Source organism: Xiphophorus couchianus, chromosome 19, assembly GCF_001444195.1.
Source record: "Xiphophorus couchianus chromosome 19, X_couchianus-1.0, whole genome shotgun sequence".
NCBI lineage: Eukaryota > Metazoa > Chordata > Actinopteri > Cyprinodontiformes > Poeciliidae > Xiphophorus > Xiphophorus couchianus.
Genome location: NC_040246.1, coordinates 6,661,179 through 6,679,445, shown reverse-complemented (window position 1 = coordinate 6,679,445; position 18,267 = coordinate 6,661,179). Strand labels below are relative to the sequence as shown.

At 37.6% G+C, this 18,267-nt stretch overlaps 1 protein-coding gene and 1 gene segment (V, D, J or C); both read right to left on the bottom strand.

The window, feature by feature from the left end:
• Positions 1-1,029: 1,029 nt before the first annotated feature.
• Positions 1,030-11,436, bottom strand: LOC114134499 (receptor expression-enhancing protein 5-like). 2 transcript variants are annotated; one of them, XM_028001141.1, is made up of 6 exons: positions 11,276-11,436; positions 11,046-11,178; positions 6,823-6,916; positions 6,115-6,253; positions 4,797-4,965; positions 1,030-1,753 (listed from the first exon to the last, which is right to left on the bottom strand). In XM_028001141.1, the coding sequence occupies exons 2-6, from the start codon at positions 11,158-11,160 to the stop codon at positions 1,716-1,718; spliced, it is 555 nt and encodes a 184-aa protein (XP_027856942.1). In that variant the 5' UTR covers positions 11,161-11,178; positions 11,276-11,436; the 3' UTR covers positions 1,030-1,715. The 2 variants fall into 2 exon arrangements, with proteins under 2 accessions (XP_027856942.1, XP_027856941.1); XM_028001140.1 differs by lacking the exon at positions 1,030-1,753 and adding an exon at positions 3,836-4,103.
• Positions 11,437-16,494: 5,058 nt separating this feature from the next.
• The window catches only part of LOC114133914 (immunoglobulin lambda-1 light chain-like), a 38,897-nt gene continuing 37,124 nt past the window's right edge, over positions 16,495-18,267 (bottom strand). Inside the window, 2 exon segments of the V gene segment in view lie at positions 16,495-17,047; positions 17,876-17,913. Of these exon segments, the coding sequence occupies positions 16,719-17,047; positions 17,876-17,913 (367 nt within the window).

The window sequence follows — 18,267 nt, the reverse complement described above, 5'->3', positions numbered from 1 at the left end:
AAAGTCGATACGGAGAAGAAATCTCTGAAATCAGAATTTATATATTTTTTTTTGTGGACGTTTTCTAGTAACAGATATCTACTTCTGTATAGGGTTAGAGGGTCAACATGTGCATTAGGATTTATCAGTTGGAAATTTATGGACAAGGTTGACAAGTGAAAAAAATTAATTTTAAGTTAAACACTTCAGTCTGTAGGCAGGTCCCCCACTGCATTTGTAGGAAATGTTCATGATTCTCAGTCGTGCTTAGTCATATTTTAATATAAATACAAAGTTTAATAACATTACTGCAGCTATTCCTAGAGCAGTCTGGCTATCAATGTGGAACCTGCAAAAACAAGCGAATAGAAGGCTGGACTGACGGATGACTGACAACCTCATGTATGGATGGATAGACAAATGGATGGCCAGACTGACAGCTGGACACGGAAATGGATGAATGAGTGCATAGATTTCTGGAAGTACAAAATGTTGTTCAGTCAACATTTCTGCAAAAAACTGGGAAATATTTCAAATTCCTTGTTTTCCAGAAAGTGTCATACAGATTACCAAGTAATCTGGGTATTTTTTTCCCTGCACCAAATCAATTACAAGACTGAAAGCACACACACCAAACACAAAGACATCCTCACAGAAACAACTTCCAGATGGGCGCCCCTCATTCCCTCTGGTGCCGACCGACCGTCCACCATCTCTCAACATATTACACCCAGCGCACAAACACAAACCGTCTTTCTTTTGAGGCCCCTCAGCCATGAACGCAGAGCAAAGCAGAAATGAATGCATGGGCAGTTAGGTGGACTGAATGATAGGATACTAGATCCCTCACAGCAACATGAGGGAAAAACACTGACGGGGCCAGAGGGAGTGGAATACCCAACACCCACTGCTGCTTCAAAAAGAAAAACGATTACAGCAAAGCAGCGGAGCATGAACTTTGTGAAATGGGATTTTATTAGGTCCAAATTACACACACTGTGGTACAGACAGAATGAGGCAGACCGAGTGCAAAAATAAAACCACACAGAGTTTCAGCTCATCGGAGTTCCAGTTTTATTTCTTTAAATCATTGTGAGAAAATAAATTAAGACATTTTAAAAGCCAGAAGGTTTCCAGTTAATGTCAAAGCTTGGGAATGTTCCCAATACCTCAGACTGAGATCAGTCTGGCACATGAAGGAGAGAAAAGGAGACAGATGACATGATTATCAACGCAACAGAAGGCGGTCTATAAATATATTTTAGGGCAACGAGCCTTTAGACCAACAGGCAGAGAAAATCTTCAAAGGTTCCTGAGACGCTGTCGATTTACCTCTGGATTTATTTCCTACGCAAACCTCAATATGAATGTAGAGCTAGATCTATTTTAATTTAAAGCTTGAAAGTAGTGTAATTTATTAGTCTTCTGCCCAAAAAATGATTATAATCACAGCTACGCACAAGTAAACAAATGATTCTTCAATAAACGCTTCTCCCAGTCGTCTTCATAACGGATCACAAACAAAAGTCACAGCTTCATTGACTGTCTTCAACGTACCGATAGATGTTGATGCGCAGTATTTTATTTGTTTTCACAGGAGGAAAGGCACAGACTCCACAAAGAGCAGGGCAGTTAGTCATCCATCTTCATAAGAGGACCACAGAAAAAGGTGACGTTCACACACACACACACACACACCCTCACTCACATGCACACTAGGTTATCCTCTGTGCTTCTCACTCATCCTTGTCATGGCTGAGAGCTTGGTGGACAGCTAGAACAAAAAGAAAAATCACAAGAGATTACAGTCCGCTGTGTCACGTTACAGCTTAATGTAGACATACATGTAAATAAGTTAACATTAAAATTATTTTATTCAATGAAAAAAAAAAGTCAGATTTCTTTTCCAAGTTTATTTTTCTTCATTTTCATTTTTATGGATTACATCTTATATATAAAAAACAAAGAAATTCAGTTTCAGAAAATCAGAACTTTACATAAGACCAATATAAAAAAATATATATATATATATATATATAAAATCTAAACAGTCAGCCTACTGGAAAGTAGGTCAAGGTACTGCGCTACAGGGGCACCGCCAGGAATCTTGGACCCTGTGACAAAAAAATAAATGCCCCCCCACACCCACAGGTACAATTGTTTGAGCCTGACCCATCAAAAGCATCACAATTTTAAATCCTTGCTTTCTTTGGTCCGATACCAACACTAACAGTATTTACTGCTAGTGAATTTTACATGCAGTCTGCATACTGTGTGCAAATAGGTTGCTTAAATGTTTTTTTTTTATTACATTTAGATTACTGAAAGGTCTCTCCCCACCGGCAACACTCACAGGCAATGTGCAAAATATACATGAAGCAATCCAGACTTCTAAAAAACTGCTATATAGTTGTATTTTTTTTTTTCAAACTGTAGTATATAACCTTAATAAAAACATGTTTCCTCCATATTTTTTTAAAGCTGTCACCATGTCACGACAGTTTGCTATGAAAAAGACGATCTGTTAAAAGATCGATTTCCTCCACCTCCATCCAGGGCTACTGTTGCCGTCTGAAGAAATACACCATTCGTCCCAAAAACAACCAATCAGAACCAGGAGGAGGGTCTTAGCGCCGTCAAGCATCCTCATTCATTTACTGATAAATGTGCTAATGGTGGAAAAACAACTTATCGTTACAGAAAAACTGTTTATCTGCCGTCATTGGTAGTTATGCTAACTAAACTGAACATTCACAACAGGTTATGCTAGCTGCAGTATAGCACAGAGCGAGGGGGGAGGAAGGATGAGCAGCAACATGAGATTGTGATTGACAGCACTGAAATCCACCTCCTGCCTCTGATTGGTTGTTTCTAGATAGCACTGGGAGAAGGCAGAGGAAGTCTCGTACCATACTGTCACAACATATTGAGAGTTTTAACAAATACGTAAAAAAAAAAAAAGAAGTTTTATAAAAGTTACATACTGCAGTTTTAATTTCACTTAACCGCGGCAGCCAATATCTGTAATTTAAGCGCAAGCTAAGGTAGGACTGGCTCCAGTTCGAACAGGAGGCTGTTTATTATGATCATATTTTAAAGATTGTTTGAATTTCTGTCAGTAATAAATATGTTGTTTTTGTTGTACAATTATAAAGAGCAAAGAGACAAAGAAATCCCTATAGACTCCCTGGAATGATGCTAACTAGCTTGTCATTGATCAGTGTTGCTCATCTACTTCACAGGGGCAGGGGTTGAGGGTTTATGCTGGTATCTGGGTTATTGTTGCTGCTGACTGACTCATCTGTTGCTAAGTGTGGTAAAAGGTACAGGGACAAGTGAAACCTATGAATGTTAACTTTTTCCTTCATTTATTAAATGCTAGTGAAATTGAGACAAACACTAGTCTGTAGCTAAGCTAACTATGATAATCTCAACCATTTGAAAAGCTGTACATTTTGAAAACCTGACTTTATAATTTTTCTTGGTTGTTCTGGTCTTCTACTGTCTGCTGCTGAACACCGTCAAGTGCGCCAAGCAGGAACGAACCATTTCATGCAGATCCGGGGGGGGGGGGGGTTTCAGGGCAAATATGAATGTGTGCTTTTTGGTCTGGAGTGGTAACATTTAATGTTTACAACTAAAAACAATTAAAAAAAGCACAATAGGATTTATTTAACACTGACAGGAAACTATTTTGTGGGGGGGGCCCTTGGAATTGTCCCAACTTTTACCCCCTATACGCGCCCCTGCTGTGCATATATATTGCACAGCATATATATTGCACATTGTGTATGTATATATATATATATATATATATATATATATATATATATATATATATGTACAATGTTAGGTCTGTTTCCTTTTGAAATATCTACTGTATTAATGCAGAGCAGCATGGAGGTGATCTGCCTCTGCGGAGTTAAGGAAGCCCAACTCTGTAACAGCAACTTTTAGGTCGTCCACATTTCTGCCTCTGGTCCCTCCATTTTCCTCTCGATACGCCATAGATTCTCTTTGGGGTTCGGGTCAGGCAAGGCAAGTTTGCTGGCCAATCAAGCAGTGACACCATGGTCATTAAACCAGGTATGGGTCTTTATGGCTGATGGACCAGGTGCCAAGTTCTGCAGAAAAATGAAATCCGCATCATAAAAGTGGTCAGCAGGGCAAGGCATGAAGCTCTAAAACGTTCCCACAAGATGGCTGCGTTGCTGTTGGACTTGATAAAGACACAATGGACCACCGCGGCTCCTCGGATCGTCACCGACTGTGGAAACTTCACAATGGACCTCGAGCAACTTCGATTTTGAGCCTCTCCATTGTTCCTCCAGAAACTGGTAGATTGGTTTCCAAATGAAATATAAAATTTTCTTTAACTTGAAAAGAGGACTTTGGACCACTGAGAAACAGTCATGTCCTTTTTTTCCTCCTTAGCCAAAGTTCAGACTTTATCAATCTCCCAAAAACTCTCAAACAGGCTTTTCTTCAATCTTAAATTGTGGCTATCGCTTCTGCTTTAAGCCATTTTCCTTCCACTCAAGTTTCTATTAATATGCTTGGATATAGTACTCTGAACAGGAAGCTTCTTCCTGTGGTTTACTCTGCCATCAATGAATGTTTGCTGGAAAGGTGTCAGATGTCTTTTTATTGGTCTTAATATAATTTTCTGAGAAACTGAAACATGGGTTCTGTTTATAACAATATTAACAGACAAACCCACTGTGTGAATCTCTATATAACTATCAAAATAAATCACCTTGTTGGCATTATAATTTATTGAGATGAGATAGTGTGTGTGAGAGCGATTAGTAACTCACCCTCCTTTGTCACGGTGTTCTTGAGGTCCTTGGCCTTGGAAGTTATATCACTGACGATGTTATCCATGACGCTCTGGTGTTTCAGGAAGTAAGGCCGGATCACCTGCGTGTACAACAGGTCAGAGCCGTTCCACTTCACCGGAGACATACACCAGATCAGGAACGTACACTGTGGAGACAGCAGAACAGATCTCAGATAAACCGTAGCCTTTCCTCTGTCTGCTTTTTTTCCTTCCCCACAACAGATATAGTTCCTAAAAGTGCTTTTATACAAATTATCCACAAGAGGGCAGTATTTGCAAACTCGGTACTTTGTGTCTTTTCCACCAACATCAACAGCAGACTTTCAGACTTGTATATTCAGGAAGTTGGTGTACGTTTCTACTTAAGTTTTGAACTTTGTAGAAAGTCCTGAAGCTGTTCTCTCTGAGATGAACGAAGATAAGCATGAATTCTTCACTTATTTTAAGGAATTGATCAATTAGAACACATTTAAAAATAAGACTAAGACCATTGAAATAAGAATATTTTAATTATACAAATATATTAAAAACAATAAACTAATAATGTTTGAAATTTGTGGTGTATTCAAAACCACCACAAAGTACCGCCGTCTTGTGTCATCAACCAGAAAAAGCAGAATGTGCTTCACTGAGAGATTCATACGACTACACTGACAAGACTGTGACTATAGACCAATGACAACCACATTAGCTAGAATTACTTTTCAGCACCTTGAATTAAAGGAGCATTTTCATCTAGATGGTAACGGTTTTCCCATCGTTTTATCATATGATGTGAACACAGATCTGAAGGTAGAGTTGGACCTCCGAGCAGCACAACTCACTTCTCATTACCAGAAAATCCAACACACCTCCAAATGATGTTTTTGAAGTTAGTTTCCATAGCGACATGGGATTAACAGTTTTAGAAATTCCAGAACAAGAAGTAATTACCTTTAATCTGTGAAAATTAAAAGGAGTTCTGCAAAATAATCCTTTCAATGAGCTCAAGAGCTAAAAGTAAAGCCTTTTTCTGTACTGTAAAAACTGAATACAACCCTGAATTTCACACATAGAAAAATGCTGTTGGAGCATGTGTCCAACGGTTTGTTTACCTTTTTAAGGTATATTAAATTGCATTCTTCATCGTCTGTTCGGAATATAGCATCTCTCCGTTTACTGATTCCAGAAATTAGATGTTTTTCCCCAACAATAAGGGCTCAAAAATAGTTAATGCTTCACACTTTCTAACAGAACGAATGCTCACAAACCCATGTGTGCATTTTATATGAGAGACATGACATGCATCAACTTACTTTCCCAGCATAGTAAAAGGGGAACCAGGAGAGGAAGATGTCAGAGAAGGCCTCAACAATGCTGAAAAAGCCATAAACAACCCAGTAGGTGAGCCACTGGGTGTCGTCGTCCTTGTTGGTGCTCTCAATGGCCTTGATGCTGAGAAAACAGGAGGAAAATACAGAGATGCTTCTAACCCAGTGTGTGGTACTTTTTATACAAACTTATTAGATTTATATGTTGAAAAGCTTAGTGAAGTGTTGCAAATGAAAAGAAAAAAAGAAGAGTGTTTTTAAAGTGACTTTCAGCTGTAAACCCAGCTGGTCTATTGTCAGGAAGTGCTACAGTTTTGTTGTGAGCTGAATTTATCCTTACATTTCCAGTCATTTCGATGCTTCTAACACTTGGGACTTTGAGTACTATCATGCGTCCTAGATGTGGGCATCTACTGCAGTGAAACTCAAACAGGCTGAATATATTATTGGCATACAAAGCATGGATTCATGAAAATGGAATTAAAAGGTCAACAAATCATGGATTTCTTACAGTTCTTTCAGATATAAACACTGTGCGCAGATGTAATTCGAGTTAAACATGATAGGTCCGTTTTACAACCAAACATTAGGACAAGAAAATAATTTGGACGGGCTTTATTTATAAAAAGAAGAATCTGTAAAAGCTTGTGGTGCGCTGCTCTGACACAAACGTGAAGTTGACGACATACATACGAGAAATATGCTGGGTAGATGAATCCAATCAGGTTGCAGAGCAGCGAGGCTCCGTATCCAAACAGGAGGTAGAGCACGATAAAACCGAAAGCAACTGCGAAACGAGAAAGATGAGAGCATGGGGCGGGGTATGGAGGAGGAGGAGAGGATATCCAGTTATAATACAAACACTGTTAAAAGTATCATCACGAGACAGGAGACCAACAGGAACAGGTTTTAGGACCAAACTAAAACCAAAACACAAACAAAAACGTCTACTCTCATTTCAAAACTCACCAATATCCGACTCTGCATACAAAATGAAAGCAATCCGTGTTCAAAGAAAATTTCAAGGCAGTCGGCTTTTAAAAGTGACGTTTATATTTTTTAATCAGCAATTCATATTCTAATCATTTTAGCAGAAAATGCTGTGTTCTTCCGGACTGCTTTATAGTTCCATGATTCTACAATGAGGCATGTAAAATTCAACATCTTACGATAGGCTCGTACAACAGTGACATATTCAAACCTAAACCTTATGTCTTATGTAAACGTCGAGCTAAAACTGTCATTAAAAGTACAATTATATATAAAAAACCTCCAAGATACTTCTCTATCATAACTGGCTGGTTTCTGCAGTGGCGCCTCATCTTATGTTTGCGATTGTTATGATTTAAAACGATGATTTTATTTTTGAAACTTCTAAATAAATCTAGAACTACAGTAAAACTGCCTGGCCTATTAAAAAATACAACCAAACATGTTCGTAGCACCACACATCTCACATAACGCTCAACTAGGAGTCACAGATCCTAGTTATAAATGGCTCTGATCCAGTTGGCTGCTCTTTACATCTCATTTGTTTGTTGCAGTTCATAAACAAATGGCTACACAAATGTTGGGATGAACATCTCTGTGATACAGATGAAACCCAAAACAAAGGGTGGAAAGTTAGAACTCCGGTCTGCAGGAACCAAGCAGATTTGTTGAGTGAAACAAAAGCAGCTGGAGTTTTTTTTTGTTGTTGTTGATGTTAATGAGAAAAAGCTGAAACATTTACACAGCCGTGTGGAATGAGTCAATTCAGTTGGATTTTATCTCAGTTTATTCATCCGGTATCGATTCGCAGCAAATGCCATCTCCATCCATCGTATAAACAATTTTTCTCACAGGGACGTCAGGGGGTTGGTGTAATTTTTTCTCAGCATGTTTCTCTTTTGCCTTTTTGTACTTTTGTTCGGGCCGTACCTCACCGTTTCAGCAATGGAAAGTCTAACTACAACAAAAAGTAATTTGTGCCAGCTTTGAGACATTTAATCAAATTGGCAAAGGACTGAGTTTTACTCTGAGCTGTTTTTAGCAGATAGCAGGAAGGAATGCGTCTGCAGTCAAGCAAGGTAGCTCCATTTTATTGCTCTGACTTTTCTAACTTTGTCTGGAATGGAAAGTCCTGGACTTGGCAATAATGGCAGCCTTTGAGAAATTATCGAGTTAAGCAAGTCTGCATTCTCAGGGCACACGCGTATCTGAACAAAACAACTAAGTTATTAGTGGTACTTCGAGAAACACTCTTGCTCTAGAGGGGACTCACTAACGTTTAAAATGGTGCTGCATTTTTCTTTCCAAAGTTAGTGGGTGTGGCTTACGGTGTGCCAATTTGCTTACATTCAGGTGTGTCCAATAATCCGGAAATTATGGCATCAAGACATATTTTGAACAGTCTCGATTATGGATCTTAGAATTTGGAAAGTGGTCAAATATTTACAAAAACTTGTAGATCAGGTATTGGGCACACACATTGGTACATCTTTCATAAACCCTAAGTTTAGATTAAGATCTTAAATGACAGACAAATTTGCAGCTCAGCAAAACAACAACAATAAAGGCCCAACCCCAAAATGACGGTTTAAAACAAGCGATAAAAACATGAAGTTGGAAAACAAAGGGTACCAACTGTCAAACATTTGGCTGCAGACACAGCAGAGAAGAAGACTATCGGTACATTTATCTTCACACCTCTAATTACTAAAGTGACAGGCAAGAAGCAATGCTTCACTGCTTTCTAATATCCTTTTCTTCTGATTGGACATGATGAAGGGGAAAATACTACAGCAGGACAGAAGCTAGAAAGACATCAGTCCTTATCAGTGTCCATGTCATAAGTCCAAATTGTTCCCAGTGTATCAAGTGAAAGATCTCACAGCTCAATAGGGAAGCGAATGAGGTATTTCTGCTAGCAGGACAAAACACAGAGCCACTCAGCTGTATATTATCCTTTTCTAAACAAAGGTTAGTGACAAGCGGAGAGAACAATGATGACTGTTTTATAAGCCAGTTAGGTGAGAGGCGTGGAAGAAACGCATGCGAATTTATATCTTTATCAGTAACAAATTTCCATTACTAGAATGCTATAATCACCAAGTTAAAAGGCCACGAAGGACTGAATATAATCTGAAGTAGATTAACATGTAAAGAATGTGAAATAATAAAAACCAAAAGGTCCATCAAGCCTGATAGAGCGTAGCACTGTGGCTCTAGCTTAGCATGTTTGTCACAGGAGGCTTCCTAAAAGCTATTTTACCGATGTTCAGTTGCAATATAAATCTGCCACTTATCAACTAAACTGAAAAAAATAAATAAATCCTTTTAAAAAAATTGTTTGTGTTATGATCACAAAACAATTGTTCTATAACCGTTTCCTGAACTTTCGCAACAATCATCCAACGTCATTTTAAATATGTAGGGAAAGCTTGTCCTAAGTGCAGCGTTTAAATATTAATGCAATGTTTATCATAATGGTTTTCTTTAGATAAGATCAACAGTTTATCCTGTCTCCTCAACAGTAATTGGTGATCTACAAGCTTTTACAGACATTAACTTAATGGAAAAGCATTTGCTGCCTGAGAGCAAACTGTGAAAATGAAGCGCTACAAAATGCAGCTGGCAGCCTGATATCATCAGGCCTAATCCAAGTCCATTTCATCCATTTTAACTCCATCAACCCTAAAAAAGGATTTTCACAACTTAAAAGTGACCGATAAAATGACTGGCTCCTGTAGATCCAAACATTATGAAACATTGTAGTTCTGATGACACAGAAGTACTTTAGATTAGGCACAATTAGATGTTCAGAAACTCTTAGTTTTTACTGTAAAGCTTGGTCTAGACATATTCAACACAAAAATGCAACAAATAGCTGGTTTTGAACAGCATATGGCTTGGTTCTTCGTTATTAGGTAAAAAAGAAAAGCAGCTCTGATAACCAACAAAGTGATTCAGTTACCGTGCGGTTTGACTCTCACTTCCTGCTTCTTTGCGGCTACACGCGCACGCATGCCATGTGGTGAGCGCACCAATACAGACATAAAGTTCTTAAGATGGCAAAAATACATTTATGTGCCCAGTCTGGCTTTCAAAAACAGATCATTGCCAACAGGCGAGGTAATTAGGAAACAAATGTCTGCACATTTGTAGCCTCTTAACTAATTTTACTATCCTAGAAGGGGTGTTGCTCCAGTTTGTACAATTACAAAACAAAATTTGCCAACATGCAAAATTCCCTGTAGGAAATAATGCAACACCTCACATGCCACCTCCACAAATCATATTAGCTGGAACTTCAAACCTGGCTATTTGAATGCATACCTGTGCACTTTTTTTGGGGTAAACTCCTACCTTATGTGATAATATTTGAATAAAAATGGTGGCTCTGAATGTAGGTCACCCTGGTTGACACGTTTCCTGCAGACAAAGAACTCGACTATGGTGTCTGGTCGGCATAATATATTGACTTCTGCTGTGCATATTGACTCAATGGAGCTCTGTCAAAACACAACTCCCAGAAAGCTAATGGGTGGAGGAGCTTGTTGCTGAATGTCATCCCAGGATATCCCCTTCCATTTCTGCCCTGCAGTTGGTATTTTAGGACGGATATAAATACCCCTGCGGCCAGCTGTTACTGCATTAGGGATGTTACCAACAGTTTAAAAGGTTCTAGAAGCATAATTATATAGTATGATTAAAAGATTGAACTTTGGAATAAAAGACTGAGAGGGGCAATAAAGCAAGTTAGTCACTAATGTCGGCCGCCTGTTGCAGCTATTGTGGCGAATTATCAGCTGATTTAGATAACAATGGACTTTACTGGGCAGTTCTGTGCGAAAAGCAAACTCATTCACATCTTGGGTGTGTTGAAAGGCGTCGGTGAAGCTCAGACGTCAGTTTTCTTCAGTAGGAAAACGTACCCAAAGTGATATGTTCCCTCTTCAGTCCAGTTTTTTGCTCCAGCACCGCCAACTGGTCCGTGACAAAGTTTTTCTCGTGGAGCAGCGACACAAAGCGCTCCTTCAGCTGAAACATTTTTGCCTTTCCTCGAGCCTGCAAACAAAACGAATGTCACCGGGCCCGACGCGTGACACTTTCTAAAACAAGAAAAGAAAGTGCTTGTTTTTTTTTGTTGTTTTTTTTTACTGACCTTTGGTTGTTAACTTGCTCGGAAAGTGGCAGAAAAACGCCAACCGCCCCGACCGTTGGCTCCTCAGAGAGTTGCGAGGACGCAGAGAAGGCGGAGTTTGAAATCGGCCCGCGGACCAATCAGAACGCAGCTCAGAGTAACGTTCAGCCTATCAGTTGATGAGATCCAACGGGTTCCTTTTTTTTTTTTTGAGCCCGCTGGCTCGGAAGGCAGACAATTAACCCTGCTGGATGCCGTCGGCCACCGTACAGAGGCGATGAATTATTTAATTAAGCAAGCAGTCTAAGATAGATTACAGATAAACTCATTGTCTAAGACACGGGGTCAGGGTTAAGGCAAGAACATGAATAAATTTAACAAAACTCAACATTTATTAATAAGGGTAGTTTCTGACATGCATACTATGGCTTATTGCCCAGGGCACCATTCTCTCAGGGGCTGGCAAACATTTTAACGTTTATGTAAGAAGTTATGTTTTTTTTTCTGTCTCTAACCTTATCAGTGTATGTAAAGTAAATGCTGAACTGCTCTGAACTGTGGAGCGGAAAATTAAATAGTATTTTTTTTTTCTCGCAGGAAAATAGCATTTATTTATTTGTGTATTTGCATAATTGCTGGGAGTTTTTTTATTTACTTTGTCCTGTTGCTAGAGTTACATCTTCATCTTTTATTCTCTTCTTTCCAAGATGTTTGTGTTTTTAACCATTTTTTTTGTTAGCACAGGAGTTCATCTGGGATGTGAAAACTATTTCTTTTTATACAGTTGAACAGTTGGGTAAACAGTTGATGAGAAATTTGAGCTTTCTACTGAATGGATTGCTTTAAAACTTTCAAAACGCCAAGAAAACTTGAAGTTGTTTTTTTTTTATAACAATGCATTCCCTCTACCAGCCACAGGTTTTTCCAAAGAAGTGGCTGCTAGTAGTTTATTGTGAAATAAAGATGTTATCTATATTCTGAGATGACGTACTTTTACTGTTTCCAGTACAGTGTCATGCACTACTGACTAAATAACATATTTAAAGCATTACCAGGATGTTTTCTTTCATAAGATTTGCAATTTGTTTATTTCGTTTAGCATCTTTGTATATTTGATAGTCATGAAGACACTTTATTTTTGGATTTGCTCCATTTTTTTTACAGACTAATCTTGTCTGTAAATGGATTTGACATTTTCAAAAATGGCTGACCAGAGGTTTTCTTGTTGTGTAATACAGTTTTAGGTTATTTTCAGCTGGATCATTACCACTCTGCAGTGTGATAACACTGTTTAAAGATTCTTCTTTTTCTTTTAGACTGACAACTGAATTTCTAATGCGTTCAGCCGTGATTAAAAAGCCAAACATTTCTCTGGAATAATGAATCTGTTATGGTTCGCTGCATAAGCTGGAAGCCATGGTATTTTGAAACTTTAAGCCTTTTTTTTACCAGACCCTGACACACTCACTCATTAACAGTTGAACTATTTAACCTTATTGAATTACGTCTTTCAGTTTTATTGGCTCTTTGTCTCTAAACCAACCTTACTGGGTTTGTGGCTAGTTAGCACTTGGATCCGTAAAGCAAACAAGGATCAAAATGTACTTTTTGCTACACTTTGAAAACGTTTTAGAAAGACTTTGTGATTTGCCCGCATTAAAGCATTCAGACTTTATAAGTGATAAATCAAACCAAATCACATAACTTTTTTTAAGAAAATACATTTGTGGGGTTGATATTGAGGGATAAGTTTTTCTGACATAATTTGGTGTTGACTGTGATCCGCCAGCAGGGGGCAGTGTATCACAATTTATGAAAATAAACTCACCTTTGGAAGTGCAGTCGTCCATTCTTTATACTCTATACTCTCTTGTGCAGTCGGCCTATCTGAGTTAGTGAATATGGAGTTGGAAGCAGAATACGCCCTGCACAGAGAGCCACTTCAGGGGGTATTCTGGACTGGCCTGGTTTTTGGTAGAACTTTATGGAGCTCCAGTTGTTGCACAACTATTAAACCGTGAATTCTGCTCTCTGGCATAAAAATTAAAGGAGGAAATCCAGCCACCGGTTTGATCTTTACCTCAGCTCCACTTGGGTTTTGCAGCAGGAACCAGTGAACGAAGTGAACTAGCAAGATCAATGCCAGGAGTGGGAAAAAAATCCTTAACTTATTGGCAGCTTTCAGGACATGTTTGATGGTAATTGCTGCTAAGAGCAGAACGACACATTCGCTTACATAGGTCTAATGAGTTTGAATTAGCTTTTTTGTTTTCCTTTATAAAAAACAAACAAACACAAAAACCATTTATAAATAATTTAAAACCTGAATTTTGAATTTACTGGAGTTATCTTTGTCGGATATCATAATTTATTTGATGATTTGAAACATTTAAGTGTTTCAAAGAATAAAAACACAAGAAACATTTTAGGTAAATACAATTTTTTTTATAAATATAAATTGTAGGGTTATTTACACGTTATGATGACAACACCGCATTTTTAAGCCATTATTGTTCCAAGATAAAATTTCCTTGGACAGAAAAATCACAGAATTAACTTAAATTTTTGATCAATCTCAAATCAAGGACTCCCTGGATACCCCTCATTATCTCTTCTAATTCTTGATACTCTGTTTCTTGGTTGCTGACAGAAACCAGTTGTCCCATTCAAAGAAATCAGTAACATCTTTTTTTTTTAGCTCTCATCATTTATGTCAAATATCAAATTTATCCTGAAGATAAATCACTTTTTCTTTTACAAACAAATTTATAAAATATAGATAACATGAAAACAATAGCTTTATTGCTTATATGACATTTACAATGTTTTCTGAACAAAATAAAAATATTTAAATTTTATTCATCAATTTTGGACACTTTGCTGGTTTTTCATACAAGATCAATGAGCTCAAATGTGCTAAATTTAAACAGTTTTACAAGACTTTCATAAAGAAATTCTGATTTTTGGACAGGATATTCTTCTTAGCTTACTCAATTTGCTTAAACCATAAATTAATATAAATAAAAACAGTGTTTAAGGTAGACTGCCACCAGAGAGCATGATAGCTAAGGTATTGGAAACGTATTCTGTTTTAAGGAAATTGCATAAGAAGCAGAATTAAGTGTTTTCAGATGAACTGGTTCGGTCCTCAGGGAGTTGAAAAATTTTCTTAACTAACTATGGCTGTCCCGGTTTCACATGGACAGGTGCTGAGAAAAACAGTTTGCATGATTTGTATGCATCACTGCTTGACTGAGTTCTGCCTTCTGATAGAGTCTTATCCTGCACAGAGTTATCTGATGTTGAAAGATTTTAAGATTTTAAAGATGCTACATGCTAGCTTTAAATTTAGTTAGTGCTTCAGAGACTGATCAGCAGCACTCCGAGAGTTCCATCATCAATAAAGATAATAGAGATAAAATAAACTCGGCAACAATGATATAGTGTTCACAGAGTTGCGAAGAGCTGTACAAAAGTGCAGAGTGTTGGTAAGGAAACCAGAGGTGAAAAATCTACTTTGACTTTAACATATTTCATTCTGGTTTGTGTTATTTAATAAAGCATAATATGTTACATAAAAATCTGCCATGAGTGTGCTGAGAGCAGAGAAATGATTTCCATAGAGTGGAGGCTTTGCATGGTCAGCTGATCCTCCAGTGAACTGAGAAGGTTTATAGTCCTGTGAGTTCAACACTGCAGGACTCAGATCTGTCAGTCAAGCCAGCAGAAGCAACAAGCACCATGACCCTCATCACCATCCTCATCTGGACGCTGACCTGCTGCTGTTTTACAGGTTCATTCACTCAGCAACATTTCTAACATGATGTGCTGCCTTTTCTCTCCTTTCTTTCTGCTGACAAATGAAGGATTTGTTTTTGTCTGCAGGATGCAGAGCTCAGATCACTGTGACTCAACCTGCAGTGGAGACATTTACACCAGGATCCACTGTCACTATCAGCTGTACAACAAATCAGGATGTTTACAAATTGAGGCATTATCATTATATGCACTGGTATCAGCAGTAAGCAGAACAGCCTCCAAAGCTCCTGATATATTGGGTGAATAAACTCCAGTCAGGAACTCCAGCTCGGTTTAGTGGCAGTGGAAGCGGCTCTGCCTTCACTTTGACCATCAGTGGAGTTCAGGCTGAAGATGCTGCAGTTTATTACTGTAAAAGTATCCATGTAGTAAATGGTGCCAACGTGTTCACACAGTGATTAGTAGCCGTACAAAAACCTCCCTCAGTCAGACTGCAGACACTCTGAGCTGTTAGAGCAGAAACTGAACAGACTCTGATACAGACCACTGAACACAGAGACGACTGGAACATGGAGCCAGTGAGGTTGAGATTGTAGTGTTACAGAGAGAAACATTCAAAGTATTAATAGATATCTATTTATTTATCAATATATCGATATTTATTCAGTATAAATATCGATATATTGATAAATAAATAGATTTTTATTGCTAATAAATATTGATCTGTCAATAAATAGATATATATTAGAATTTATTAATAATAAATATCTATTTATATCTATTTATTCTAAAATTTTTACATTGTAGTGAGTAATAAATAAACTCTGAATTATTTTCTCCTCCTGACAGTTTACAATCACAGTGGAAAGTTTGAGGTGAACAATACAGCATTTATGTTAAATGTTGCTTTTGATTTATTAAAGGGTCAGGATGAACCTGAATTGTTTTTATTAATCTTTTCTTAACTGTTTATCCCAAATATAATCTTATCTTATCTTTACATATTTTACTGATTGAATAATAAAGTATCTTCTGCTTTATTAATTTAACACATTTAGCTCAGCAAGACACTGTGGATACAAAACAATTAATTTAGAAGAAAACAGCTTTTTTACATAAAAATCTAATCTTTAATATATATTTGTGTTTTTGTGTTGATAACTTTATAGTGTCAGATTTTTTTCAGTTTGTTCTCACCTGAACAATCCTTAGTTGACTTGATATTTATAATATATTAGATGAAATTTTCTGAGATTCTTTTCTTTGTTTCAAATAAATTCACAAAGAATCATGTTTTCTGATAACACTTCTGATCCATAGGTTTTATAGTAAAATATAATTCAAATACTGCAGAAGCTTTCAACAAGAAAACTGTTTCATTTGTTTTAAGCAGTTGTTATTAATGACCATTATTTAAAGTGTCACTCTTGATAAAAATCAACTTTCTTCTTCTTGTCATGACAGTAATGAAACACTCTCCATTATAATGTATCAGAGCAAGCTTTATTGAAACACACAGCAAATGAATCCCACTCACATCCAGCTGCTGAGCTTCACACATTAGTCTAAGTTGTTGAACGTTTCTCAGCAGTTTAGTTCAGCGTCACACAAGCTTTAGTTTGTCTTCATCCAGGCTCCTATTGATGAGAGCAGCAGGTGTTTTTCCTGCTGCTCTCCCACTAAGAGCTCCTGCTCTGGGCCTCAGTCAGCCTCTCTGGCCCTCACACTGGCTCCTTCGGATGCTCTGGACCTGGCTCTGGCCCTCATGCTGCACCCTGCAGGAGTACAGCTCTCCTTTCATCCACTTCTCCTGGCTCAGGCTTAAGGTGCTGCTGCTGCCGTAGCGTCCGCTCTTCTCCTCCTCTGAGCTGCTCAGGACCCCCTCTGTCACCGCCGTGCCGTCCACCTCCCAGCTCACCTGGGCTCCCTGAGGAGAGTAGCCGCTCAGCAGGCAGAGCAGCGTGGCCGAGCCCCCAGAGAGCTGCTCAGAGGAGGGGGGCAGCAGAGAGACTGAGGGTCTGACCGTGGGGCCGGCTGGAGGGGAGAGCAGAGACACACAAGGAGCAGATCAACGTCTGCTGGTCAGGACACACAGATATCATAGTGGATTATAATAACACTGAGGAGACGGATGATTTAGAGGCTGGGATTAATTAATCCATGTTTATTTCATTTTCAGGTTTTTAAACTAACGTTAAAATCTTCTGGAGCTTCTAGATAAAAACACATCAGAGCTGAAATGTTCTGACCTCGACTCGTCAGGACTTGGAATAAAAAGAGCAACATGACATGAGATATAAATGTGAATAAAGCAACATTTGACTGTAAATATATTGGCTCTGTAAAGATTTGGTTCATGAAAACAAAATGGCTGATCACAGATAAAGATTTTCCATCTGTCTGTTTCACTTCCTCTTTACTGCAACAAGTTAACCGACTGGAAACTTAAACTGCTCAAAATAAAGTTTATAATTTAACTTTATTTATTAAATTTTTATCACAAGCACTGCCAACAGATTTTAATGCATTAATTTTTTTAAATTTATGGACATTTTGGTGGTTTAGCAAAGAACCTTTGCTAAACTCTAAAAAGAATATATGACTATTTAATTTAAAAATAGAAAACTGATGTAATGTTTGTTTTAAATAATCACATAATGGGTAAACCGAATAAAATATATAAAAATTTATTAAATATAAACTGTATGACCTAATGGTAACATCTTGCATCTTATGACAAAGTCACAACAAATAAGAAAACATACATAAAATGCTCACAAAAATAATAATGTTTGATCATATTAAAGAATAATTAAAACTTATTATTATATAAATTATATAAAATTAAATGGTGATACTTACAGTTAACGATGAGTTTGGTTCCTCCACCAAAAGTCAACCACAGTGATACAAACTCATTGAGAGGCCGTACAAAAACCTCCTGCACTGTCAGTAGACATCTAGCTGCTGAAATTATGTTTATTAAAGCAATAAAAATCCCACTTTATAATTTATTTAATCAGCAAATCATTCAACATTAATTCAGCTTTAAATTGCTTCATAATTTAAGAGAATATTTTTGGTTTATCACTAATGAGAATCAAGAGTTACTTTCCATCTTGTGCAACATTGTTTAACAATTCAGCTTCTATTATGTTTAAAAGCTAAAACTATTTTTCAATGTAACTTAATTAATAAAAAGATTATAAAAATATCAGCTTACATTGATATATAATATATTTACCTGTGAGTTT

Bases quoted from the DNA above. Each gene is read 5' to 3' on its own strand.
- LOC114134499 (XM_028001140.1), bottom strand. From the start codon at position 11,160: ATGTTTCAGCTGAAGGAGCGCTTTGTGTCGCTGCTCCACGAGAAAAAC. The intron at 6,917-11,045 runs GTACGTTTTCCT...CTCGTTTCGCAG, and splicing joins GAGGGAACATATCACTTTGG to TTGCTTTCGGTTTTATCGTG. The intron at 6,254-6,822 runs GTATGTATGTCG...CTGTTTTCTCAG, and splicing joins ATCTACCCAGCATATTTCTC to CATCAAGGCCATTGAGAGCA.